The sequence below is a fragment of the Colius striatus genome, chromosome W, assembly GCF_028858725.1.
Source record: "Colius striatus isolate bColStr4 chromosome W, bColStr4.1.hap1, whole genome shotgun sequence".
Lineage (NCBI taxonomy): Eukaryota > Metazoa > Chordata > Aves > Coliiformes > Coliidae > Colius > Colius striatus.
In genome coordinates this window covers 16,468,570-16,495,551 of record NC_084789.1, presented here as the reverse complement: position 1 = coordinate 16,495,551, position 26,982 = coordinate 16,468,570, and the positions used below count along the sequence as shown (strand labels likewise).

At 49.3% G+C, this 26,982-nt stretch overlaps 1 protein-coding gene across 1 annotated transcript; it reads right to left on the bottom strand.

Moving 5' to 3' along the window:
• Positions 1-704: 704 nt before the first annotated feature.
• On the bottom strand, positions 705-25,610 carry LOC133628627 (tRNA N(3)-methylcytidine methyltransferase METTL2-like). The gene is made up of 8 exons (XM_062017042.1): positions 25,585-25,610; positions 23,191-23,325; positions 21,868-21,959; positions 8,592-8,953; positions 5,314-5,453; positions 4,861-4,933; positions 4,379-4,444; positions 705-1,248 (listed from the first exon to the last, which is right to left on the bottom strand). The coding sequence occupies exons 1-7, from the start codon at positions 25,608-25,610 to the stop codon at positions 4,415-4,417; spliced, it is 858 nt and encodes a 285-aa protein (XP_061873026.1). The 3' UTR covers positions 705-1,248; positions 4,379-4,414.
• Positions 25,611-26,982: the final 1,372 nt, after the last annotated feature.

The window sequence follows — 26,982 nt, the reverse complement described above, 5'->3', positions numbered from 1 at the left end:
CTTCAGCTAGCAGTGCACACACAACAGATGTTGTTGCTTCATGTACTAGTAGGAGATAGCAGTCAAGGCTTTCCCCTCTTGAAAGAGGAAACCAGACACTCATGCTACCAGAAGAGGCAAACAACTGTAGTAACCTAATGGTGGCCCAAACCCTTGACAGCAGGCTTGCAGAAGCATGTGAGTTGCTGTGCAAGTCTGACTTACCATTCATCAAACCAGCCCTGAAAAGCATTACCACAACATTTCTTCTTAATACCTGCTGTACCACACCCTCCAAATGACAAAAGAAAACAAGCTGAGATGAAAGGTATTTGCTGTTCAAGCAAGGAGGGAGGGAAATACCTTGAGAAAGCCACAATTTTGGCTTCCTCTAAGAAATTCAACAAGCAATCAAAGACAAATTTCTTATCAAAGACAGGAGTCTTGTCTATTTGGGTTTAGTATATCATCATGACAGGGCAGTGTGGTTTGTGACCTGGGGGGCTGCAGTCAGTAAAAACAGCTTCATAGAATCATAGAATGGGAGGGTTGGAAGGGACTTTTAGAGCTCATCCAGTGCAATCCCCCCTGCAGAAGGAGCCTTCACACCCTCCCTGGGCATCCAGCCAGCCAGTTATGCCCTCATAGAAGGCATTAGGTTGGTCAAACAGGACTTCCCCTTAGTGAATCCACAGAGCCAAATAAAAAAAAGGAATATTTCAAGCTCTGATACAGGCTATTTTAATAAATATAGCAGATTTACTCTTTCAATGCTTTTTGTTCCCAAGACAAGAAGAAACAACATAGAGGCAAGGTCAAAGCTCTCCTTCTGTTTCATCGCAAAACCCCAGAGAAAGAGTGACTTGATACTCAACTGTATGACAGCATCACAGTTTCTGAAGTTGTTAAAACTATAAATCATTCAAACCAACTCAGATCAGACACATTTCAAACACTGCTTGGGTCTCTTCTTAAAGCATTTGCCCTTAGCAGAGCTCCCTTGAATTGATGCACGGCAACGTGAAAGGCACTGAGGTGCTGTGTGTGAGATGAACTCCATCAAAAACACACCTCACCAGGAGGAGACACCGAAGAGGTTCTAAACTAAACAGTTGCCCTGTTTCCTTGGAGCTGAGGGGCAGCTGGTTTTGCACTGGATCCACACTCGATACATGGTCATTTGCTTCCCTCAGTTCACTTGCAATCGTCGATCAACCAGGTTCTGCATCTTCTCCAGCCCAGCTGTTGTGAAGAGATCACTTAATTCATCTGAAAGCAGAGAGAGGAGGAGATTGAGGATGCCATAGCTTTTCAGTTCACCTGCTCACATTGAGGGCTAAGTGATGTTGAAAGATGGGCCAGTGGAAACTCACGGTCTCGCTCTGGCAGGACAATGTAAGGATCACACAAGACTCAACTACTGTGTTATGGGGGGATTAAGATCATGGTTTGTCTAGTTTCCTTTGAGTTTCCCTTCTATTAAGGAAGGAAATAATTGTTTGGAGGATCATCAGAATCACTGAGACTTGAGTGCACAATTGACTGGCTAGATGAGGGGAGAACAGTGGATGGCATCTGCCTTGACTTCAGCAAGGCTTTTGACACTGTCGCCCACAACATCCTCATCAGAAAGCTCAGGCAGTGTGGCTGGGATGAGTGGAAGTGAGGTGGATCGAGAGCTGGCTGAATGAGAGAGCCCAGAGAGTGGTGATCAGTGGCACAGAATGGAGTTGGAGGCCTGTGGTCAGTGGAGTTCCACAGAGATGGGTTCTGGGGCCAGTCTTGGTCAACATCTTCATCAAGCACCTGGGTGAGGGCACAGAGGGACCCTCAGCAAGTTCCCTGCTGGCACCAAACTGGGAGGACTGGCTGATTCCCCAGAGGCTGTGCTGCCAGTCAGCCAGATCTCAACCAGCTGGAGAGTTGGACACAGAGGAACCTGCTGAGCTTCAACAAGGGCAAGGGCAGAGTCCTGCAGCTGAGGAGGAACAACCCCCTGCAGCAGGCCAGGCTGGGGGTGACCTGCTGGAGAGCAGCTCAAGGAGGTCTCTACCTGGCAGTGCTGGGGGATAATAAACTGACCATGAGCCAGCAACGTGCCCTCGTGGGCAAGAAGCCAATGGCAGCCTGGGGGCATCCAGCAGAGTGTGGGCAGCAGGACCAGGGAGGTTCTGCTCCCCCTCTGCTCTGCCATATGTGCTGAGGCCTCATCTGGAGTCCTGTGTCCAGTTGTGGGCTCCCCAGCTGCAGAGGGACAGGGAAGTGCTGGAGAGAGGCCAGCACAGGGCCACCAAGATGCTCAGGGCACTGGAGCATCTTCCTGCTGAGGAAAGGCTGTGGGCCCTGGGGCTGTTCAGTCTGGAGAAGAGGAAGCTGAGGAGGGGATCTCATTCATAGTTACCAAGATCTAAATGGTGGGAGTCAGGAGGTTGGGGCAGCACTTTTTTTCTGTTGTTTCCAGTGACAGGACAAGGGGTGATGGGATGAAGCTGGAACACAAACAGTTCCATTTAAACATAAGGCCAAACTGTTTCAGTGTGAGGTGAGGGAGCCCTGGCCCAGGCTGCCCAGGGAAGGTGTGGAGGCTCCTTCCTTGGAGCTCTTCAGGACCCACCTGGACACATTCCTGTGTGACCTGATCTAGGTGGGAGCTGCTTCTGCAGGAGGTTGCACTGGATGAGCTCTAAAGGTCCCTTCCAACCCCCACCATTCTGTGATTCTATGACAAAGAGAAAACTGTGGTAGTTACAGACACGGGTTTTGCCTTTAGTAAGTGATTAAGGGAGCATCTTCCAGTGAGTAGTGACAGCTCCATTCCTCCCCCTTCCCTTTTCTCTCCAGAGGAACAAGAGCAAAGAAAAGGATCAACCCTACACTTTTAAATGGTGGCAGTAAGATCTGTGTTGTACAAGCTGGAGGGGAGGAGGATTCATTAAAGTTAAGTTGCTGAAGGCAAAAAGATCTCCTTTGAAAAGCACCACATCCTGTTGGGACCCAATCAAAGCACTAAGAGCTCTCAAGGCTTCAACACTTCTATGGGCAGGTATTCCTGACCAAGCAAATAAATGTCATGGTGCCCCAGCATTAACTGGCTCTGGGCAAAGGCAGACTTGAGCCCTGCTGAGCTTCAGAGAGAGCTTGTTCAACTGCAGCCTGAGAGCACGTGACCTGGATGGAGTTTCTGTAGCAAAGGTGTCAACAGGTCTCAAATTGTGCCCTTTTATCAGATGTTTGCCATGGTGAAACCTGTGCCAGACGTGCACTAAACATTCATTTTTGCTTGGGAGAAACAAGGTTTGTGCAGTGGGGAAAGGGGGGGGGGTTAGCTGCTTGTAGTTGTGTCACTGCTCTACAAGGGACTGTGGTGGAAGTGAGTGGAGATGGAGCTGCTGATAAGCAAGGGGGAATAAAAGCCATGCTGACTAGCAGCAGTAGAACTGGAGAGGCTAGCTCAGCTCTCTGCTCAACCACACCCTTCTTCTTTCCTTGTAAAACAGTAAAGAGGAATTCCTTTAAGTGGTGTCCATCCTCTGCAGGCAACAAGAGTTCAACCCAGGAAACTACAGGCCGGTCAGCCTCACCTCCATCCCTGGAAAGGTAATGGAACAACTCATCCTGAATGTTGTCACTAAACATACGAAGGATAAGATGGTTATCAGGGGGAGTCAACATGGCTTCACCAAGGGGAAATCCTGTCTGACTAACCTGATATCCTTCTATGAGTGCATAACTGGCTGGCTAGATGAGGGGAGAGCAGCGGATGTCATCTACCTTGACTTCAACAAGGCTTTTGATACTGTCTCCCACAACATCCTCATCAGAAAGCTCAGGCAGTGTGGCTTGGATGAGTGAAGGTGAGGTGGATGCAGAACTGGCTGAATGACGGAGCCCAGAGGGAGGTGATCAATGGCACAGAGTCGAGTTGGAGGCCTGTGGAGTTGCACAGGGATGGGTTCTGGGGCCAGTCTTGGTCAACATCTTCATCAAGCACCTGGGTGAGGGCACAGAGGGTGTGGAGGCTCCTTCCTCGGAGGTCTTCAAGACCCACCTGGACACATTCCTGTGTGACCTGATCTAGGTGGGACCTACTTCTGCACGGGGGTTGGACTGGATGAGCTCTAAAGGTCCCTTCCATCCCCCATCACTCTGTGATTCTATGATTCCTGAAATCCCAGGGTAGCACACACATCCCAACCTTCCTCTGAGAGGCTTTTCCACTCAGGAATTCACCATAGCACAACATTTCCATCAGTAACTGAGAAACCCAGCTCCCTGTGCAATGGACAGACACTTAACATTTCACACTGCTGCAAGAAAGACAGGCTGGAGGGAGCTAGCTGCAGCAAGAGAGGCTAAAAAGAGGTGAGGAGAGTCAGAGGGATATTTCCTAGCCTCCTACCTTGTGTGAAGAAGTAGACTCTGGTGCCATCACCTCTCACATAGAAGTTAGCTGAGAGACATTGACCTAAGGGCAAGAAGGATTTAAACAGTTACCAGCTATCACTTAACAAATCAACAACTGCCATCCAACAAGAGGCATTTCTCTTAGGGATAGTGACAAAACTCCTCCAGGGAAAGCAAATATCTTTCTTAAAGTGAAGCTGAGACAGGTCATAACAGCCATAATCTCATAACAAGATCATCCCTCCTGCTTTCAGGAGGCGACTCAGTCTGGTCACCACACTCTGCATCCTGAGGAAGCAACCAAACAGGAGAATTCAACCTTCTGCAAACAAAGGTGCTTGTTTGAAAAATAAGGTGGAAAGGTTTAAACAGCCTCTTTGGACTTTAAGAGCTCTCAAAAGCTGGCACTTGTCTGAGTGAGCTTTCTTAGACTTCAAGGGGTTGATTTGAGGTGGCTACTTGATTTGTAGCACTTACCTGGTTCTGCTGTTTGCCACAGCAGGGATTAACTGCTCTCTCTCTCTTATAATAAAAATGTCTCCACTGGGTTCTGTTAAAACAATTAACAAGTGAATGGGAAGCAAAATGGCTGAGGAATAAAAGCAAAGAGAAAGAGAACCCAGAGACTAGTGTAGGTTGGAACACACACTGAGCTCACAACAGGTCACACTCACACTGAGATCCCATCTTCCTTCTTGCCATCTCTCATATGAGACATCCATCAAGCCTCTGAGCCTCAGAGCAGCAGATGTTCCATAAATGGCTGCAAGACCACCTCTAGCCACTTAACACCAACAAAATCACACCCAAGCTATAGCAGGATTTGTTACCACAGGTCTGGACTCAATGATCTTAAAGCTCTCTCCCAGCTGAAATTATTCTAAAGCACCTGCACCTTTGATTTTGAGAAGCTTCATGGAAAACACTTACTTCTCTGGGTGAATTGCTAAGAGGACAAAGATGAGAATAACAACATCAAGGCTCTCATCTGGCATTGGGAAAGGACTTTGGTCATTGCACAGGTCATGGATGAATGCAAAGCAGCGAGAAGAATCATACTCTGCATTGTTCTGTAGTTAAAAAGGAGAGAAATGAGTGTGTTAGGAGCAGACTCATCTCAATATTATCTAGATATAGGAGCAGTTCAACTTTTATATCATCAAGTGATGTGTCCAGAGGTGTTTCAGCCTCACTGGACTCAGATAGGGTCAGTTAGGCTCCCTTGTCAGATAAGGAAGATGTTAAAAGCAAGTACATGTGGGAGATGTAACAAAGAGCTTTGGATTTGTTCCATTCTGACAATCAGCACAGTCAAAACCCCCAAACTACTACAATTTCAAGTCAGATGGAGGGAAGAAGTGAAGTATTTACACTGTTAAGCTGGAGATCTGTACAGAAGTGAGAGCATCAGGGTCTCTCTCTCTGCATCACTGAATGCAATATTCATCTCAACTACAAGCTGTCTACTCCCTATACTCCAAAAACCAATTCCATTTCAACCTCCACAAGTTGTGGATTCTTCTAAAGCTGCTGATCCAGACTCTAAATAGTGTTTGTGTCACCTTAAGAGGATGAAATGCTGCCTCTGCTGCTGTGCTCCCCATCTCATCAAGTGACTGATTGCATCTGCCACTTTCTACATCCTCAGCTCTGTGCTGAGCCCAAATTTATTATCAGTTATTTGTCCTTTCACTTGATTCCAACCTCCTGCTTCACACACAGCAGCATCCCTTCCTCAGCTGTCTGTGCACAAGCAATCCAGCCACATTCCCAGATAACACACAAACCAAACCCACCTTTGGTTCCTGTTAAAAAATAGCCTGAATGTTTCCAAGGTTCAGCGGTTAATCAGCTAAAAGAACACTGGATTTAGCTAAACACTGCCAAGCACAGGGGAAAGAACTGACTGACTTGTCTGCTGCCAAGGTGATACTTTGAGATCTCCAATTTCTTTCACTTCTACAACCTCTAATGAGTTGTTTCCCTGATTTCCCAATCCAAGGCTCATCAGGGCTGACTAAAACAGAAAGCAAGCTGTCAACCATAACCTGAGAGCTTGTGGCAGTCGGGATAGGTGTGTGTGAAACTGGCAGCATGGGCTTCCTACTGCCCTAAGTCACTATTGGATTTACCTGGACAAGATCCACAGCTGTTACAGAAAAATCACAACAATAAACAAAAAGGCCTGGGTCACTGAAAGAAAGGGAAGAAATGATCAGCATTTCTATAAAGGTGCTCCACAGGATTGAATAAGTGGCTCAAATGCACAGAGCTGGGAAGCCAGAAACATTGGGTTTTAGTCTACTCTTGTCAATAAGGCCTTGTGCAGAATGTGTTGGATCACAGAATGGTGGGGGTTGGAAGGGAGCTTTAGAGCTCATCCAGTGCAACCCCCCTGCAGAAGCAGCTCCCACCTAGATCAGGGAGCACAGGAACATGTCCGGGTGGGTTTTGAAGACCTCCAAGGAAGAAGCCTCCGCACCTTCCCTGGGCAGCCTGGGCCAGGGCTCCTTCACCTCACACTGAAACAGTTTGGCCTTATGTTTAAATGGAACTGTTTGTGTTCCAGCTTCATCCCATCACCCCTTGTCCTGTCACTGGAAACAACAGAAAAAAAGTGCTGCCCCAACCTCCTGACACCCACCATTTGGATCTTGGTAACTATGAATGAGATCCCCCCCTCAGCCTCCTCTTCTCCAGACTGAACAGCCCCAGGGCCCACAGCCTTTCCTCAGCAGGAAGATGCTCCAGTGCCCTGAGCATCTTGGTGGCCCTGTGCTGGCCTCTCTCCAGCACTTCCCTGTCCCTCTGCAGCTGGGGAGCCCACAACTGGACACAGGACTCCAGATGAGGCCTCAGCACATATGGCAGAGCAGAGGGGGAGCAGAACCTCCCTGGCCTTGCTGCTGGATGCCCCCAGGCTGCCATTGGCTTCTTGCCCACAAGGGCATGTTGCTGGCTCATGGTCAGTTTATTATCCCCCAGCACTGCCAGGTCTCTCTCCTTGAGCTGCTCTCCAGCACTGCACACCAGTGAAATGATTCCTCTACAGCCACAGAACAAAGAGCAACTCCAGAGCAACAACCGAGCACAGCTGTGAATGTCCCTGCAAGATCTGAGCATGTTCAGCTCTGAGGAGCAACCTTGAGCATTTGTGGGAAACAAATCTTACTAACAAGCTATATATTGTGTTTTGAAAGCTCTTAGTGTTGGAATCCCAAGCCTAACAACCACCATGAGTCACTGAAGCATTGGCAGAGGCCACAGATGAGTTGCCTTCCACAGAAAAATCAGAGCAGTGGAGCAAGAAGTTTGTTTGCCTGTAATTACATCCTGCCGTTGCAGAGTTCCCTTCATTAAATGTCTCTTCCTCAAGTTACAAGCAGGTCTGCGAAGCTTCTGCCTTATTATTCCTCTTGCTTGTTGCCATTTGGAGAGGGCTCACACAAATGGGTTGGGGGAAATTTGCCTCTGAATGTTTAAGGGGTCAATGGAATTGAATGATTGATCAGACAACACTCCTGATGGCTGGTAGTGACAGGGATTGGGGATAGTACTGAGGTGAGACAGGAAAGGCACAATGACCCGAGAACATCAGGAAGGGGATGGAGGGAGGGAGGGAGGAAGGAAGGACCTTCCCCAGAACATGAAGCATTCCACAAACGCAGAGCTACTGACAGTGAACAAACCAGAGGTGGCAGAGTACATGGTCATTGCCAGCTGTCAGGAGCCTACTCTTGAGAAGTCCTCCAGACTCTTGTGGGACAAACCCAGTCTGAGATTCCCTGTTACTACATGGGCCACAAGGACCAACCCAAACAGCATCTTTCTAGGCTTGCTTTCATTGTTTTGTTTCACACCTCGCAGGGCAAACACACAAGACATAAAAGACAAGGGAAAGCTTTATAGAGAACAAGGAAAAGAGTCAGCTGCTTCCCAAGATGACTTTTAAATGCTTGCTTCAACATCTGACAGGAAGAGTTGGTCTCTTGAACTCAAAGTTCTTTGTGGCCCTTGTGCTCTGCCTCTTCACAGACTGAAGAAAAAGACTCACAACAGGTTTCACTCACTTCTAAGCTGCCTTCTGCTTCTTTCTGCATTTTACTAACTTAAGGCCACCACTCCCTGCTTGCCAGGGATATACATTTCTCTGTCTAACCCTGGTACAAAGGACTGTTTGATGCCTGCCTCTGGTTTATAGCTCTTACCTCTAAAACACAGTAAGATGCAGATGATCCTGGGTAATCCCCATCATTTCCCTTCAACTCATTGCACTTCTGTAGAGCCAACTCTTCCCTGCAACTCTCAGGTGTGCTTTTCATCAGGTTGAACTGATCCTCTGCCTTGGTTTCCAATGAACAATGTCCATTTTCACAGCTTCTCAGTCCTTCAATGCTGGATTCTTCCTTGCTATTAAATTCATGCACAGAATCCTTCTTCTGACTTGTGTTCCTTTGAGGTGCCAGCCCAGGAAATTCAGTGAACAGCCAGTGTCTGTCCTTGAAGAAGCCATTCTCATGGATTTGATAGAAGTCATCCCAGTACCTTTTAGCATTCACCTCATACTCCTCTGTGAACACAAATAAAACCATCAGTAGTGGTCAAATGACGAGGTGTCAAGAGTTGAATCAGTTCAGCCAGAGAGGGATCAGTGCAGCCATCTCCTCAGCAATCTACTTTAGGGAGTCAGGTTAGTGATTGAAATGCCCCTTTATTTCAATTCTGCCATCCCATAGAAACACTTGATTGACTGTCATTTGGTTAGGAGGAACAAAAAGGGATGAGAGACAAGAGGAAATTGTCTTCTGGTAGGATTTAAAGGATGCTGGCAAGTGGAGTAAAGATATCCATCTTTTACTTTCACCTCTAACTTGTTCGGGTCACTGGAAGAATTAATTTGGAGCCTCATGACACTGTGGCAAGCTGTTAGAGCTTCTAAGGAATTCTGTGACAGCTGCCGGGAGCTGAAGAGTTTCAGTTCAACAGTTTGTTTCAGATGGAGAAAGAGGGAAAATTAGCTATACAGGGCCTGGCAGAAAGCTCAATACTCCAAGACTGCAGGACAAGTGTTGGTTAGTGTTGATTCTACAGGATTTCTTCTTCCATGGTTCTGTGTATGTTAGAGTCACACAGAGTCTGAATGTGCTGTGTATTGAAGCACATCAGTAATATAAGAGTCTCAAGGGTTAGAAAAGATCTCAAAAGTTCCTCCAGTGCAACCTCCCTGCCTGCCAGAGCAGCACCACCTCGAGTAGGGCACACAGGAACTCATCCAGCTGGGTTGGAATGTCTCCAGAGAAGGAGACTCCACAGCCCATCTGGGCAGCCCCTTCCAGTGCTCCCTCACCTCAACAGGGAAGAAATCCTGCCTTGTGTTGCTTTGGAACCTCTTCTGTTCCAGCTTGTACCCATTGCCCCTTGTCCTACCACTCGCAACCCCACCACTCAGTGATTCTGTGATAACCAGGGCAAGGGCATTAAAGCCTACAGTGGTTACCAGCTCCATGAACATGGAAATCCAGCCTCAAACTCACAAAGTCACAGAATCTGAAGGGTTGGAAGGGACCTGGAAAGCTCATCCAGTGTAACTCCCCTGCCAGAGCAGCACCACCTAGAGTAGGGCACACATGAACTCATCCAGCTGGGTTTGGGATGTCTCCAGAGAAGGAGACTCCACAGCCCATCTGGGCAGCCCCTTCCAGTGCTCCCTCACTCTAAAATTAGAACAAAAGAGGGCAATTGTTCTGGTTTAGCAAGGAGCAGCTTTTGGCTTAGTAACAGGGGGAGCGGGTTGCAGTGAAGACCCGGTAAAGAGTTTGCGGACCCTCCCCCGGCTCCTGGGTTCACACCCACCTCCGGCCCGGCTGGGCCAATCTGGCGCCTCTGCGATCACTATTTAGGGGACGGGAATTTGGAATGCGGGTCAGGAGGTGTAAGAGGGATACAAGATGGAGGCGACCACGCGGACCCTTCAGCCAGAGGGGGAAGGAAGGAGGAGCAGTAGACCGGAGACCCTTCTGCAAGCCGTGGCGAGAGTGCAGGCTGTGCCCCTGAAACCTGTGGAGATCCGTGGCAGGACTGAGAGCCACCAGCAGCTCCATGTGAGTGAGCCCGGACGGGCGAGGGACTGTGTGGGGAGATGGCCATGGCCCAGGCCGTGTTGGAGAGCCTGCGCGCCGCAGAGCAGCCCCACACGAGAGGCGGAGGGGAGCTGCAGCCTTTGGAATGGGTGCACGTCGGAGCAGCCCGTGCAGGGCTGCCGTGCGTGTGAGTTGCCCCACGGACTCGCAGGGAGGACTGGTGTGGAGTTCGCCCGTCCTGAGGAGGGACAGACGGCAGAAGCTATTGGGAGCAGACTGACTGAGACCTCCACTGCCTGCCCCCCCGAACCGTTCACGGGGGGGCAAGGTAAAAACCTCGGGATCAGGGCTCTGAGCCCGGGAAGAGGGGAGGTGTGGCGGGAAGGTGTTCTTAAAAAGGCTGGTTGGACTCTTCATTGACGTATTCCTCTGTGTTGTTTCGTTTTGGTTATGTTTTGGGTTTTTGTGGGTATGTTTTAGTTGATGTTGCATTAAATTATTTTCTGGTTTTTTTTTCTTCCCCAAACCGAGTAGCCTGGTCCGTTTTGTCCTGAACCTTAAGCGGCAATTAAGCCCTCCCTGCCCTTGAGCAATTCTCAGCCTCTTCGGTACTTGAGGCTAATCGTGGTCTTTGTTCCCTGATGGGCCTAAACCACGACAGCAATCAACACAATTGACCTTTAAAGTAAGAGTGGAGAGCTCAAAAAGATGAAGTTCCAAAACCCACTTGGCTTCCTGAATTCTCACATCAAAAGGATGAGTTGTCTGGCCTGGGAAATCAAAGCTGATGATCATCCTCTGCTTGGCATCACCTAGAGGCATGAACATCCACTGCCAGAGATCGCAGCTGCATTTTAAACACATACAATCTCCCCCTTAGCAACAAGTGCAATGCTGAATGCCAATGATTCTCCCACAATTCAAGATGATGGCTGGCTGTGGGAATGGATAACTCCTGTCCAACATTTCCCATAAGGAGGGATAAGAGGAAAAGCAGGGATCTTGAAATTAGACGTTAGTGTTACTATTTGAACTGCAGTTTGCGTATTAATCTCTCAGAAGCACACAAAGTGGTTAGAAGATATCTGTCATGGTTTTGCCCAGCCGGGAACAAAGAACCAGGAGGGTGCTCGCTCACTCCCCCTCCCGGTGGAGCGGGAAGGGGAACCAGAGAAAAAGGGGGAAAACCCACGTAGGTTGAAATAAGAACGGTTTCATAGAACAACAATAAGAAGAAACAGGTTCAGGGGGAAAAAGGAACAGTTTTAACAGTAAATGAGGGGAATATACAAGAGGAATGGCGTGTGCCGCGGCTGCTTACCACCCGGGACCCAACGCGACCCCCTCTGGCGGGCAGCCCCGCCTCTGCGCCCGAAGCCCCGCCCCCGACTAGCTCCCTGCCTATATGTACTGGGCATGATGTCAGTATGGTATCGAATACCTGTTGGCCAGCCCAGGTCAGCTGCCCATGCTGTGCCCCTTCCTACTTCCTCATCAAAGTTAACTCTATCCTAGCCCAAACCAGGACATTCCACCCCTTATTCTATACCATCTACATCATGCCTAGTTTCACAATATACAACATCTGAGCACCGCATTTCCTCTCCCTGAAAAAAATAGGGGCACACACAGAGAAGTATATCATTCCCTCAGTTTATAGGCCACCCCCTTAACATTCCCATTAAATCCATTTAGTCCATAACTTCAGGTCTTATTCGTCATAAATCTTTCACAGCAGGGCAGATGGTGTGTGTGTGGGGGATAGGTCACTGCATGCAGTATCAGGATTTTGCAGTTGGTCTATTAGGTGTGTCTTATCTGTAAGTTGAAAGCACTGATCTTGAGGACGTCACTGGGCAACAATTCACATTTCGCCATTCTGTATCTTGCTTGTTGTCGTGGTTTTGCCCAGCCGGGAACAAAGAGCCACGAGGGTGCTCGCTCACTCCTCCCCTCCCGGTGGAGTGGGAAGGGGAACCAGAGAAAAAGGGGAAAAACCCGCGTAGGTTGAAATAAGAGCGGTTTAATAGAACAACAATAAGAAGAAACAGGTTCAGGGGGGAAAAGGAACAGTTTTAACAGTACCCGAGGGGAATATACAAAAGGAATGGCGTGTGCCGCGGCTGCTCACCACCCGGGACCCGACGCGACTCCCCCTCCGACCGGTAGCCCCGTCTGTGCTCCCGAAGCCCCGCCCCCGACTAGCTCCCTGCCTATATGTACTGGGCATGATGTCAGTATGGTATCGAATACCTGTTGGCCAGCCCAGGTCAGCTGCCCATGCTGTGCCCCTTCCTACTTCCTCATCAAAGTTAACTCTATCCTAGCCAAAACCAGGACATTCCACCCCTTATTCTATACCATCTACATCATGCCTAGTTTCACAATATACAACATCTGAGCACCACATTTCCTCTTCCTGAAAAAAATAGGGGCACACACAGAGAAGTATATCATTCCCTCAGTTTATAGGCCACCCCCCTAACATTCCTGTTAAGTCCATTTGGCCGTTTAGTTCATAACGTCAGGTCTTATTCATCATAAATCTTTCACAGCAGGGCAGATGGGGTGTGTGTGTAGGATAGGTCACTGTATCAGGATTTTGCAGTTGGTCTTTTAGGTGTGTCTTATCTGTAAGTTGAAAGCACTGATCTTGAGGACGTCACTGGGCACCAATTCACATTCTGCTATTCTGTATCTTGCTTGTCCATGTCCATCTTTCGGTGATCTGGGTGGTCCTTACTGTAGTGTCAGTGATATGGCATAGAGCAACTATGGTAATGACGACATACAACAACAATGTTATTTAACAACTAACATAATACAATTTGATTCAACAAATTCACAGGCTATTCTCACCCAAAATCAATTTTCCTTGAGGTACACACTGGGTTGTCCCATCCTTACACATCACCCACCAAGTGTACCCAGGTCCCTGAGCAAAAACAATCCCACGAATGGGTTTACCTTTACCCAAGGTAGGACTCACCCATACTGCTTTCCCTAACAGATCTTTTACATGCACTACAGGGACTTTATCCCCTTCTACAGTATGTAAAAGTTCCGATTGGGCAGGGCCAGCTCTGTTCACAGATCCTCTGGAGTTGACTAGCCAGGTGGCCTTTTCTAAATTTGTGTCCCAGTGTTTGAATGTTCCACCCCCCATTGCTCTCAGTGTGGTCTTCAATAGTCCATTGTGTCGTTCAACTTTTCCTGAGGCTGGTGCATGATAGGGGATGTGATAAACCCATTCAATGCCATGCTCTTTGGCCCAGGCATCTATGAGATTGTTCCTGAAGTGCGTCCCATTGTCTGACTCAATTCTTTCTGGGGTGCCATGTCGCCAGAGGACTTTCCTTTCAAGGCCCTGGATGGTGCTCCGAGCGGTGGCATGAGACACAGGATACGTTTCCAACCAGCCAGTGGTCGCCTCCACCATTGTGAGCACATGGCGTTTGCCTTGGCGAGTCTGTGGCAGTGTGATATAATCAATCTGCCAGGCCTCTCCGTATTTATATTTCTGCCATCGTCCTCCATACCATATGGGCTTCCACCGTTTGGCTTGTCTGATTGTAGCACACGTCTCACACTCATGGACAACCTGTGCAATGGCATCCAAGGTTAAATCCACCCCTCGATCACGAGCCCATTTATAGGTGGCATCTCTGCCTTGATGACCTGAGGTGTCATGGGCCCACCGAGCTAAAAATAACCCCCCCTTGTGTTGCCAGTCTAAATCTATCTGAGCTGCTCCAATCTTTGCAGCCTTGTCCACTTGCTGGTTATGCAGATGTTCTTCAGTGGCCCTGTTCTTAGGTATGTGGGCATCTACATGGCGCACTTTCACAACCAGCTTCTCCAGCCGAGCAGCAATGTCTTGCCATATTGGGGCAGCCCAGATGGGTTTGCCCCGTCGTTGCCAGTTGTTCTGCTTCCATTGCTGTAATCATCCCCACACAGCATTTGCTGCCATCCACAAGTCAGTGTAGACATAAAGCCTTGGCCAGTTTTCTCGTTCAGCAATGTCTAAAGCTAACTGGATGGCTTTTACCTCTGCAAACTGGCTCGATTCACCCTCTCCTTCTGCAGCTTCTGAAACTTTGCGTAGGGGGCTCCACACAGCTGCCTTCCACCTCCGATGCTTCCCCACAAGACAACAGGACCCATCGGTGAACAGGGCATACCGCTTCTCATCTTCTGGAAGTTCCTCATATGATGGGGCCTCTTCAGCACGGGTTGCCTCCTTTTCCGGTGATATTTCACTGTCTTCACACTCTGGCCAGTTCGTGATCAGTTCCAGAATTCCAGGGCAGCTAGAACTTCCTACACGAGCTCGTTGTGTGATCAATGCGATCCACTTACTCCATGTAGCATCAGTTGCATGATGTGTGGAGGAGGCCCTCCCTTTGAACATCCAGCCCAGCACTGGCAGTCGGGGTGCTAGGAGAAGTTGTGTTTCTGTGCCGATCACTTCTGATGCAGCTTGAACCCCTTCGTATGCCGCCAGTATCTCCTTCTCAGTTGGAGTGTATCGGGCCTCGGATCCTCTGTATCCCCGACTCCAGAATCCAAGGGGTCGGCCTCGACCCTCCCCAGGTGCTCTCTGCCAAAGACTCCAAGTAGGGCCATTCTCCCCAGCTGCTGTGTAGAGCACATTTTTAACATCTGATCCTGTCCGGACTGGCCCAAGCGCCATCACATGAACAATCTCCTGTTTAATTTGTTCAAAACTTTGTTGCTGTTCAGGACCCCATTCAAAATCATTTTTCTTCCGTGTTACGTGGTAGAGAGGGCGCACAATCATACTGTAATTTGGAATATGCATCCTCCAAAAACCCACAACACCTAGGAAAGCTTGTGTTTCCTTTTTGCTAGTTGGGGGAGACATGGCTGCAATTTTGTTGATCACATCTATTGGGATATGGCGACGTCCATCCTGCCATTTTACTCCTAAAAACTGGATCTCCTGCGCAGGCCCTCTGATCTTACTTCGTTTAATGGCAAAACCAGCCTTCAGAAGAGTTTGAATTATCTTCTTTCCCTTCTCAAGAACTTCCTCTGCTGAGTCACCCCACACAACAATGTCATCAATGTATTGCAGGTGTTCTGGGGCCTCGCCCTTCTCCAGCGTGGCCTGGATCAGTCCATGGCAGATGGTGGGACTGTGTTTCCACCCCTGGGGCAGTCGATTCCAGGTATACTGAACCCCTCTCCAAGTGAAAGCGAACTGGGACCTGCACTCTACTGCCAAAGGAATTGAGAAGAATGCACTGGCAATATCAATGGTGGCATACCATTTGGCTGCCTTGGACTCCAGTTCATATTGGAGTTCCAGCATGTCCGGCACAGCTGCGCTCAGCGGTGGCGTGACTTCATTCAGGCCATGATAGTCTACTGTCAGTCTCCACTCTCCAGTAGACTTTCGCACTGGCCATATAGGGCTGTTAAAGGGTGAGTGAGTTTTGCTGATCACCCCTTGGCTCTCCAGTTGGCGAATCAACTTATGAATGGGAATCACTGAATCTCTGCTGGTGCGATATTGCCGCCGGTGCACTGTTGTGGTTGCAATTGGTACCTGTTGCTCCTCAACCTTCAGCAAACTCACAACAGAAGGGTCCTCTGAAAGGCCAGGCATGCTGGATAGTTGTTCAATTTCCTCTGTCTCCGCTGCAGCCACACCAAAGGCCCACCAGTACCCTTTTGGGTCCTTAAAATACCCTCTCTTAAGGTAGTCTATGCCCAGGATACACGGGGCTTCTGGGCCTGTTACAATGGGGTGTTTGTGCCACTCATCTCCAGTTAAACTCACTTCAGCTTCTAACAAGGTTAGCTGTTGAGATCCCCCGTCACTCCAGAAATACAAACAGATTCTGTCCCTTTACAACTTGATGGCATCAGAGTGCACTGTGCTCCAGTATCCACTAAAGCCTTGTACTCTTGTGGGTTTGATGTGCCAGGCCATTGGATCCACACTGTCCAATAAACTCAGTTGTCCCTCTCCTCCACCTGGCTGGAGGCAGGGCCTCCCTAGTACTGGCCATGGCAGTCATTGGATACTTTTTGTAGGAAAGAGCTAGAAGTCCCCTCGAGGGGACTAGAATAGAGCTCAACCCTTCTATTCTGTCTAGGGAGTTGCTCACTGGAAACTGGAGCAGCATCTTTCCAAGAGAAATTGCTCCTTGTAGCGGTTTTTCCTCGTAACTGCCGTGCCCTTAAGGCCGAAGTAGGTTGCCCATGCCACTTGTTCATGTTCTCTCCCTGGTCCTGCAGGTAAGACCACAAAGCACCTCATGGTGTCTGCCCTCTATATTCCCTCTCTTGAACAGAGGGACATCTACTAATAGCTGAAGTATGGACTCGGGCAGGTGGAGTGCGGGACATATCTTCTTTGAATTGGTGGAACTCTTTTGACATTTTATCTACAGCCGAGACAACAGCCTGTAGGGAGGAAGACAGACTTTCTTCATATTGCCGAAGTTGAACACCCATTTCCCCCACTGTTTTCCCCTCGCCTTCTTTCCAGGAGATGACTGCCAATGAGTTAGCATAAGATGATGGTGCACTCTGCAGAAATCTTCACCACATAGATTGTGTGCACTGGACCTCATCTGGGTCTGTTGGTAACTGCTCATTATAAATCATTTCCCGCACAGCTAACTCCCTCAGGTACTGGATACCTTTGTCCATTGTGGTCCACTTGCCTGGGTGGCATATGATATCTTCTTTGAAGGGGTATCTTTCCTCCACACCTGACAAAAGTCTTCTCCAGAGGCTGAGGACTTCTGTCTTCCTTCCAATCGCCTTGTCAATGCCGCCATCCCAGGACAGAGAGTCCAGCTGCCTGGCTTCCCTGCCCTCCAAGTCCAAGCTGTGGGCCCCATTCTCCCAGCATCGGAGCAGCCAGACAACAAGGTGCTCGCTTGGGTGGCGACTGTAATCTTTTCGCCCTTCTCGCAGTTTGCTCAGGGACAAGGATCGGGTGATTATCTCTGGCTCTGACTCTTCCTCCCACTCCCGTGATGACACTGGTTCATCTTCATCCCTCACAAGGCGAACTGATTTTTTTATGTGTTTCTTTTTCTGGACAGGAGCAACTGACACTGCCACAGGTTGATCCTCTGATTCAGGATCAGTGTCTGCTGTTGGAGTTAGGGCAGCAACAGCATCAGTTGCCTCAGTTTGAATAGCCACAGTGGTTGTTAGGGTGGCATTCCTAATCTGTACAAGTAAAAAACTCTTCCAATACCTGTTCACATTCTTCTGTATATCAATCCCTCCATAGCTGCCCAACCTCATAACAGTCTGGAAAACACATTTCGCAACTCTACCCAAGAAAAACACCCTACCTAGAGGACAGAGCAATAAAACCACAATGGCTGGGACATCCCAAGTGCATTCTGAATTGTCAAAAGCTATTGCAGTTAACTTGAATGAGTAAGGGAGGATGGAGAAAATGGAAAAATTATATCCCTCCATTTTTCCCATGAACTGAGTGTCATTACTGTCACTACATTCTGAAAATAAATGTCCAAGTTGCAGAAATGCCAACCAAGTCATGTACAAGTATTGGCCTAGCTCCATACCCAGTGATACAACCATACCATAAGCCAGTAACAACCAGTATATCAGAACGAGTGCTTTCGTCCCTTTCCCAAAGGACATAAACACTATCAGAGAGAATACATAGTGCATATGAGAAATTATGGGCCAACAGCATTTAAGCAAATACATCAACATTGTGACCATTGTTTCAGCCTACTGTGTCTTATTTCAACCCTGCAGGCCCCACGTTGGGTGCCAAATAATGTCGTGGTTTTGCCCAGCCGGGAACAAAGAGTCACGAGGGTGCTCGCTCATTCCTCCCCCTCCCGGTGGAGTTCCCGGTGGGAACCAGAGAAAAAGGGGGAAAACCCGCGTAGGTTGAAATAAGAACGGTTTCATAGAACAACAATAAGAAGAAACAGGTTCAGGGGGGAAAAGGAACAGTTTTAACAGTAAATGAGGGGAATATACAAGAGGAATGGCGTGTGCCGCGGCTGCTTACCACCCGGGACCCAACGCGACCCCCTCTGGCGGGTAGCCCCGCCTCTGCGCCCGAAGCCCCGCCCCCGACTAGCTCCCTGCCTATATGTACTGGGCATGATGTCAGTATGGTATCGAATACCTGTTGGCCAGCCCAGGTCAGCTGCCCATGTTGTGCCCCTTCCTACTTCTTCATCAAAGTTAACTCTATCCTAGCCCAAACCAGGACAATATCTGAAGAAATGAATCAGGAACACCTAGCAAAATCTGTAGCCTCATCCAAAAGCAGCTTGAAGGAAGTAGCAGAAATCAATGGTCTGTGTGTTTTTAGCAGCATCTATCCCTGGAGCACATATAAAAATCATCTCCACTTCAAGGACTTGCTCCTTTGAAGAAACCTTGTCCTTGAGCCCCAAACTGAAAGGAAGATCTCCTGTCTGCTACTAGACTACAGCAGGAAGTTTGTGCCATGAGCTCACTGTAAGTCAGCAGGGTCATGTCAGTTTACCATTTGCATAGGTGAACTCAGTGACTGCTCATGGTACTGAGGAAGGAACTTTACCGATTCACACCCTGGCACACTCCTGCCTCAACTGTCACTTCTTGTGGGTGCTAGCATGGACAAGACAAGGCTGCTGGAAGTGCTCTTTCATCTCTTCTGGTGTTAAGTTGTTGTTGAGACTTCATTGGATGCTACTGAACAGCTGCTCTATTCAACCCATGTATGTGGAAGGTTTATTTAAAGCTCCCTTACCTCCCAGCCCAGTGTTTTCCAAGCACTATCAGGACTAATATCAAGGCAAGAAATCAAGGGCCAGCTGACCAAGCTCATGCAACAAACCAAAGCAAACAAAGAATTGACCATACTAAGTTTTCCTGCACAAACTTATGCCACAAGAGCTCACATCATCCTTGTTTCAATATCCCTTTTTTGTGGTGTTAGCTCATGGGGACATGAGCCAGATTCCTCCAGAGACTTTCTTGATAAGGACTCCTGCTTCTGCAAGGGGGTTGGACTGGATGATCTCTAAAGATCCCTTCCAACCCTTCCCATTCTATGATTCTATGACTCCCGACTTTTCTCTTCCTCTTTGTTAAGGATAACCCCCAAAGCCAAGCCCATACTCACCCCTTTCACATTGCAGAAGAAGGGTAAACAAAAGGAAGTGTTCACAAAAGACAGGAAGAGAAGCAGGGACCCCCTGAATTGTATGAAGCCTCAAAAGGAAACCAAGGAACTCTTCCACTTCTTTCTTTGTTCCCAAGCCTGGAGAAACAGCTTCAACACACTCCAAAGAACTTCCTCTCCTCCTTCAGACCAAATCCTGACAGCCCCAAGAAGTCTCCAGAATAACACAGCCATAATGATCAATAGCCTGCTTTTGTTCTCTTGATTCTCAAGACACTAAACCCTTCAGGCTCATTTGGCTGAGCTGCTTTCCCTACATTTCAGCCATCCCATTGTGTCTAAACTGAATAGCAACCATCCCAATTGGACTGGTTTCCATTGTTCAGCCTGGGAAATCCATCAGGGAGACCTGACAAAACTGTTCTAACAGGCAATTGCTTCCCAAATGTCAGAGTTGTTACATAGGTTCTCCAAGCACACCAGGAAAACAGCCTTTAATGTTAACCAGATTTTGGATAATGAGCTCAAGACAGTCAAGCATCACAATAGAAACTGTTGGATGCTTTTGGGAAGCCAAGGAATTAAGAGGGTTTGCTCTTTTGGTAGAATTCCATGGAGTTATTGTGAATATAACTGAGTTATATGGGATGTGGCTCAACAGCTCCAGTAGTGTTCAGTGTTGCCCTTACAGATGACGCACTCAATGGAATTGGAACAAAAAGGAGCAGAGGCAGCCTAGAGCTGGGGAAGGTGGAATAAGATCATGATGAAACAAGCCTCTTATCACACCAAAGAACAGGAAAACCATCTCAGCTTCATTTAAGGGACTGGATGGTATCTAACAGGGCATTATTAACTAACTCAGAAGAGTGTTTTTTGGTAGCAGGGGGAGCTACATGGGTGGTTTCTTTAAACAAAGAGCTACCAGATGCTTCCTCTGTAGCTCACAGGGCTGATGCCAGTCAGTTCTAAGATGGACCAGTCTAAGGCCTGGCCAATTAGTGATGGAACTAACACCTCTGTGATTGATGTACTGGAGAAGGGGAAGAAGTTGCTGGGCAGTTGCTGAACTGCAGCAGCAACAGGGAGTGAGAGTGTGAAAACATCTCTGCAAAAAAGGTCAGTGGAGAAGGAGGGGGAGGAGGGTGCTTAGGCCCTGGAAGAAAGAGTCCCCTGTGATATGTGGTGAGGACCATGTTGAGGCAGCTGTGCCCCTGCAGCCCAGGGAGGCCCCAGGGAGCAGAGACCCACTGGCAGCCCATGGAGGAGCCCATGCCGCAGCCCACACCGCAGCGGGTGGATGCCTGAAGGAGGCTGTGACTCCGTGGGAAGCTCATCCTGGAGCAAGCTCCTGGCAGCACCTGGGAGTCTGTGGGCAGAGAGGAGCCCAGGCCAGAGCAGGTTTGCTGTCAGGGCCCCAGGCTGGAGCAGTCTGTCCCTGAAGGACTGTTCTCCCCATGCATGACCCACGCTGAGACAGGGTGTGAGGAGCTGCCCTATGGCAGGCTCCAGGCTGCAGCAGTTCCTGAGGAGCTGCAGCCTATGGGAAGGAGTCACGTTGGAAAAGTTCGTGGGGGACTATCTCCCATGGGAAGGGACCCCACAGTGTAGCAGTGGGAAGTGTGAGGAGGCCTCCCCCTGAGAAGCAGCAGCAGCAAAGTCCATCTGTGATGAACTGACCCCATCCCCTGCAGTATTAAGGGAGGAGGAAGAAGAGTCCAGGGAGGAGATGTTTTAAGACTCAGTTTTATTTCTCATCTCCCTGCTCTGATGGTTCATTAATAAATCAAACCTTTTCTCCCCAAGCTGAGTCTGTTTTACCCCTGACACTACTCAAAAACCTCTCTCTCCCCTGTCCAGTTCAGGAAGGGGAGTAACAAAACAACTTGATGAACATCTGGCACCCAGCCAGGGCTTAAACCACCTCAACCTTCAACAATATGACTTGATACTAGAGCTGTGCACCTTCAGTTTGATTGAGGCTCAGCTAAGCTTTGCATTTGGGATGTATAAATATCCTTTAAGCCAACTTTGGGAGGAAACAAAACCTGTGGAATCCCTTTTGTGTCTCACAAACAATGCAGTGACTCCTCCCAACCCAAACCCTTTGTGTTCAAGTAAAATGAGACTCTGGAGGAGGAAGAAAAGCCAAGGGAGAAGTAAATTAACAAGGAGAATGTAGCTCTAGCCTGATCGTTCAGCTCTTTGCATGCACAAGTCAAGATGTAGCATTAGAAGACTATCCAAAAGTACCTTGTTTATCTTGGGGCAAGAGCTGGGACCTGTTCTCTTGAACTTTACTCCTGGCATTGGCTTCCTGCTCTTCTGACCATTCCACATGATCCCTGTTGTGAAAAACAAAGAGAAGCTGCTCAGCTGAGAACAGCAGAGAGAAAACAGAAAGGTTTAGAGAGCTGGGGAGCTTTTCCACCTGCTCTAACTTGGCCAGAAGTACAAGAGCTAGCAGCACAGCTCCTGCTTCTAAATGGAAGGTCAAATGTTCCATCCCCATCAAATCCAATCCTGAGGAAAACAGCTTGAAAGCATTGAGGAGTATCAATAACCCCAATGTGGAGCTATTGAAGGGTTTCACTTTGTCTCATTGAAGTGAAGGAAAAGCAGAATACAAGGAACAAAAAGCACTATTCTGGCCTCAGGAGGTATGAAATCTTTCGATATTAACTCCTCAAACAAAGACTTGTGTGGAAAAACTTGATTACTAAGAGTTTCTGGAGGAAAAAAGACCATTGGGGAGCTGCTTTTATAACATCCCTTTTGCACAGCACAGTCTCAGAATGAACTACAAGATGCTACGTGCACATATGACTTTATTACAAATGAAACATCCCCAATTCCTAAGAGGATACAACAGCCAGAGACCAAAAAATGGATGCATTTACCTCCCAACATGCAAAATACCTTTACCTCAGAGCAAACTAGGTGGTCAACACAGCTTAAAACAACAGCTTTCTCCAAACAAAGAGCTCCTGTTCCACACTAACACTTCACACAATCTAACACATCATGAAATGACCTTTAGCTGGGTTTATACACCAGTCCCTGCTGGATAGAGATGGGGAAGGGTTATGTTTTCCTGAGGGCACATCACTCTAACTACAGCAAGGGAACAACTTCAACAGAGCAAAACAACCCCTTCTCCTGCAACATCAAAGGAGTTGATGGTTGAGGAACTCCAGCTGCTTCGGGAAGAGCCGAGGAAGGCTCGGGATGTCTCCACCCTCGGCCGGGGGCACTGAGCCTCCCCTCGCTGTCCATCCGCCAGCCCCGTGGCTTCCCCGGCTGCTTGGGAACCGGACCCAGGCCACGAATCAGATCTACGGGCCAGGCCCCACTGTGCACCGACAGTCCCGTGAAACAGCAGCTCGCCACATCCCACCTAAAGCCCAGGGGGGGGGGGGGGGGGGTGAGGAACCCCAACCCCCCCCCCCCGCCCCCTGCGGGCGGCCACCACAGGGCAGCAGCGCCCCAGAGCGCTCCGGCAGCGGCTGCCAAAGGCCAGGTGATGCTCAGCGAGCACGGATGGGGCGAGGAGAAGAAGGAAACGGCCACTCTCACCAGGCGTTGTACTGGAAGTGACGAGCGGGGTCGGTGAGGAGCCGCTTCCCGAAGGGCCGCCGCCTCTCTGGACGCCGCCATGATGGCGCGAGCGACAGCGGAAGCGTCGCTCCCCCAGTCCGACCCGAAAGAGGACTAAGAATCACGTGGGGGGGGGCGGTGGCGGTCTGAAATTACCTGGGGGCCTGTCCAGAGTCACTCGGGGGCGGGGCCTGAGGCAGCCGTTGCCCTCAGCGCGATGGCGGGAAGTGGCCGCCGCCATTAAGAAGCGTCTCTCCCGTGTTTCCTCCCCCGGCGCTTCACACACCGGGGCGAGCCCTATCCCGGCCTCAGCCGTCCCTGGGTGTCCAGACGTAGCCCTTGTTGCTCCCTAAAGGATTGTGTGTGTGGATCTGCTAATTAAGTTGCTAAAGAACAAGCCAGCTTGGCAGGGAGAAGGGGCTGGGGATCCTCGGCTGATGAACTGCCTCAGTTATAATGCTAATAAACACACCCACAGGGCAAAAAGACCCCTGCTCGGGTGAAGAGCCTGCCCCTGGGCATGCAGAGGCTTAAAATGGTGATGTAAGCTATATTAGAGCATCCTGGGGGCATCAAGAAGAATGTGGGCAGCAGGGCCAGGGAGGTTCTGCTCCCCCTCTGCTCTGCCATATGTGCTGAGGCCTCATCTGGAGTCCTGTGTCCACTTCTGGGCTCCCCAGCTCCAGAGGGACAGGCTGGAGAGAGGCCAGCACAGGGCCACCAAGATGCTCAGGGCACTGGAGCATCTCTGTGAGGAGGAAAGGCTGTGGGCCCTGGGGCTGTTCAGTCTGGAGGAGACTGAGGGGGGAGCTCATCAGTACTTAGGGTGGGTATCAGGAGCGGTGACAGTGTTTTCTGTGGTGGCCAGTGACAGGACAAGGGGGGATGGACATAAGCTGGAACACAAAAGGTTCCACTCACCCAGGAGGAGAAACTCCTTTGGTGCTGAGCTGAGGGAGCCCTGGCCCAGGCTGCCCAGGGAGGGTGTGGAGGCTCCTTCTCAGGAGGTTTCCAAACCCACCTGGACACGTTCCTGTGCCCTCTGAGTGAGGGTAACCTGCTTTAGCAGGAGATTGGGCTGGAGGAGCTCTGCAGGACCTTTCCCATCCCCACCATGCTGGGATTCTGTGATCAGGCTGGGCCTGGTGGGTTGGCAGAGACCACCCAACCCCACCAGGACAGGACCATGAGCCCTGTGAAGCTGCTGTGGGGTTCAGATCTGGAGAGGATGAACAGTCAACTACAACATTTCCAGAGCAATAGCCTTGGCAAGGGAACAACAGGGCTGCTCTTACATGGTCCTGGGAGGAGAGAGGAGAAGAGCGGGTGCTTGGGAACTGATGATGATTCCATGTCAGCCCTACAGTCATTAGCCACTTTGATTAGCAAGTTAAAATCTGTCATGGGACAAGCAGCCCATGGCCTCCAGAGCCCACACACCCCTCACAGCCGTTCCCTGGGAGCACACAGGCTTGTGCAAAGCTGAAATAAAGCAGCTGTGTGTGTGTAGATTGGCTCACTGCACACAAAAAGAAGACAGGAGGCATGTGGATTGACCCCACTGTGCATGCTCCAAAGGAGAAGTTCAACTAAGTGACACCAAGAAAACACTTCCCAGAGGGTCCCAAAGATCCCTGAAGACCACCAAAGGTCCTTGAAGACCACCAGAGACCTTCACAGAAGACCATAGGTAATTTGAATTAGTTTATCATTACCCTTCTGGCTTCGTTTGTCCCTGGCACTTAGGACAAAGTTGCTCCTTAATACCTGTGTCTAGTGAAAGCATTCATCACCCAGTTAATGGATAGGTTAGTTGAGCTACCAGCCACACTTAGTTCTGCTTTAATTAGAGTCCCCATATAACAAAGGTTGATGTGTGGGCATGAGAGCTGCCTCAATAGGGCAAAGAGGAACAGGCAGATGCCTCCTGCCTCTTGGTTTGCCTCTTCTCACTGGGGAAGGACTCAGTAAGACCTCAATTCCTCACTCCTCTGAACCATGAGAGGGAATAGTCCCTTTCTTTGTGTACTCCTGGTGATTGTCTCAGGAGGATCATGCAGTGCTGCAGGACCAAGCTCAAGGTTGTACAATCATAGAGCTGTTTTGGTTGGAAAAGACCTTTTAAGCTCCTGGAATCCAAGCTCTGTCCTCACCCTGCCAAGCCCACCACTAACCAACCCAGTTAAGGCTGATGGAGCTGGAGCAACAAGACAGGCACCAGTCCTCCCAGGCCTAAGGGACAGACAGTGCTGGAAGGATTGCCAGAGAAGAACTCACTACCCAGCTATACACTCACAGCCATGAAAGTGAATCACTGCCCAGCAGCTCACCTTAACTGCTCAGGGCTTCACAGGAACCAGAATGGGATCTCACTTGTCTTGAAGGTAGAACCCCTGCATGGTATCACCTAACAGCCCAGGGTCAGCAGTGTTCCCACACACCCTCTTTCCACCTTTGTGCTCAGCTTTTTTTTTTTTTTTTCCCTGGGAGGGGTTTTATCACCTTCTTTGTTTGGGGAGCACAGACAGAAGGAGCAACTCTTCCTAGATGTGGAAAGATTAAGTGGAGAGGCTTCCCTCCAGGCAAGATTCCTGTGGCTCTGGGGTCAAACAAGTCTGCACTGAGGCCAAATTATCCACAGTGGCTGTAACAAACCTCTGTTGGCAACCTCCTGTGCAATGCTGGCAGTCAGCAGAGAGAGACTTGGCAAGGAAAAGGTGACTAATAATAGTAATAGAGACTCCTTTGCCTTTCCCCTACCTTTTGTATCCCAGGATCTAAAGGACTGTAGCCACAATAATGCAATGAAACTCCCTCCCCCCAGGCAGGGTTGGATGCTGAGGCTAAGAAGGATTCAATTCCCTTTCCATGGCCATTCATCACCCATCACCTCCCCCTGTGCTGCACCACATGTTCTAGACACAACCCCCTTCTCTTTGGATATGCTGAGGGATGGCATTTGGATCTTGCTGAGACACACTGAGATCACCCTGTGCCCAAATGATGCAAAGCAAGAAGTTCAACATCAGATTAAAGGGGAGAAAAGTGCTGCTGTGCTCCTGTTGCTGGCTGGAAGGGCCAGGTAGGAGCAGAGAGGAGGGAGGGGAGTATCAATCTAATCCTAGGGGATCTCCATGATACCTCATGGATGTCAGCCTGGAGGATGGGGGAAGATGGGACTTAATCAACAGGGAAATATGTTTGTGGAAGAGGAGCCCAAACTATGACAAGAGTTTGCAGAGAGGCTCTTGCCTGCAGCTTTAAATGTCTCAGCCAAAAGAGAGACAGTTCTTGAGTTTCCAATGTGGAGAACCCTCCTGTCCACAAAGAACTGGGTGATTGTAGAGTCCCACCCCAAAAGTGCTTCTCAAACCAGAGACTGGTTCTTTCTCCTCATCTCCCTCAAAGCTTAAGCTTTCCGGCCCAGCAGATGCTCCAGATCATGAACAATCCTGAAGTGCTGATATACTCACCATCCATAGCCACATCCACATAAGGACTCTGGTCTGGGAAGTGGATTTCCACTGGTGGTGGGTGAGATTCCACCTCTCTGACACTCTCCTGCTTCCCTAGAATCAAGGGGAAGGTGTTTCAGGTAGTTTCCTAGAGACCTAGAAAGCACAGTTTTGGGGTTGTGAATGGGACAGAACATGCCTTAAATCATCTCCCAGCTGCATCAGGGAGCACTCTGCTCACCTTCAGGTTTATGAACTGGTTTGCTGCAGGAGCTGTGTGTATGGGATGGATTGCAGGGTGTCCCCACTCACTGGA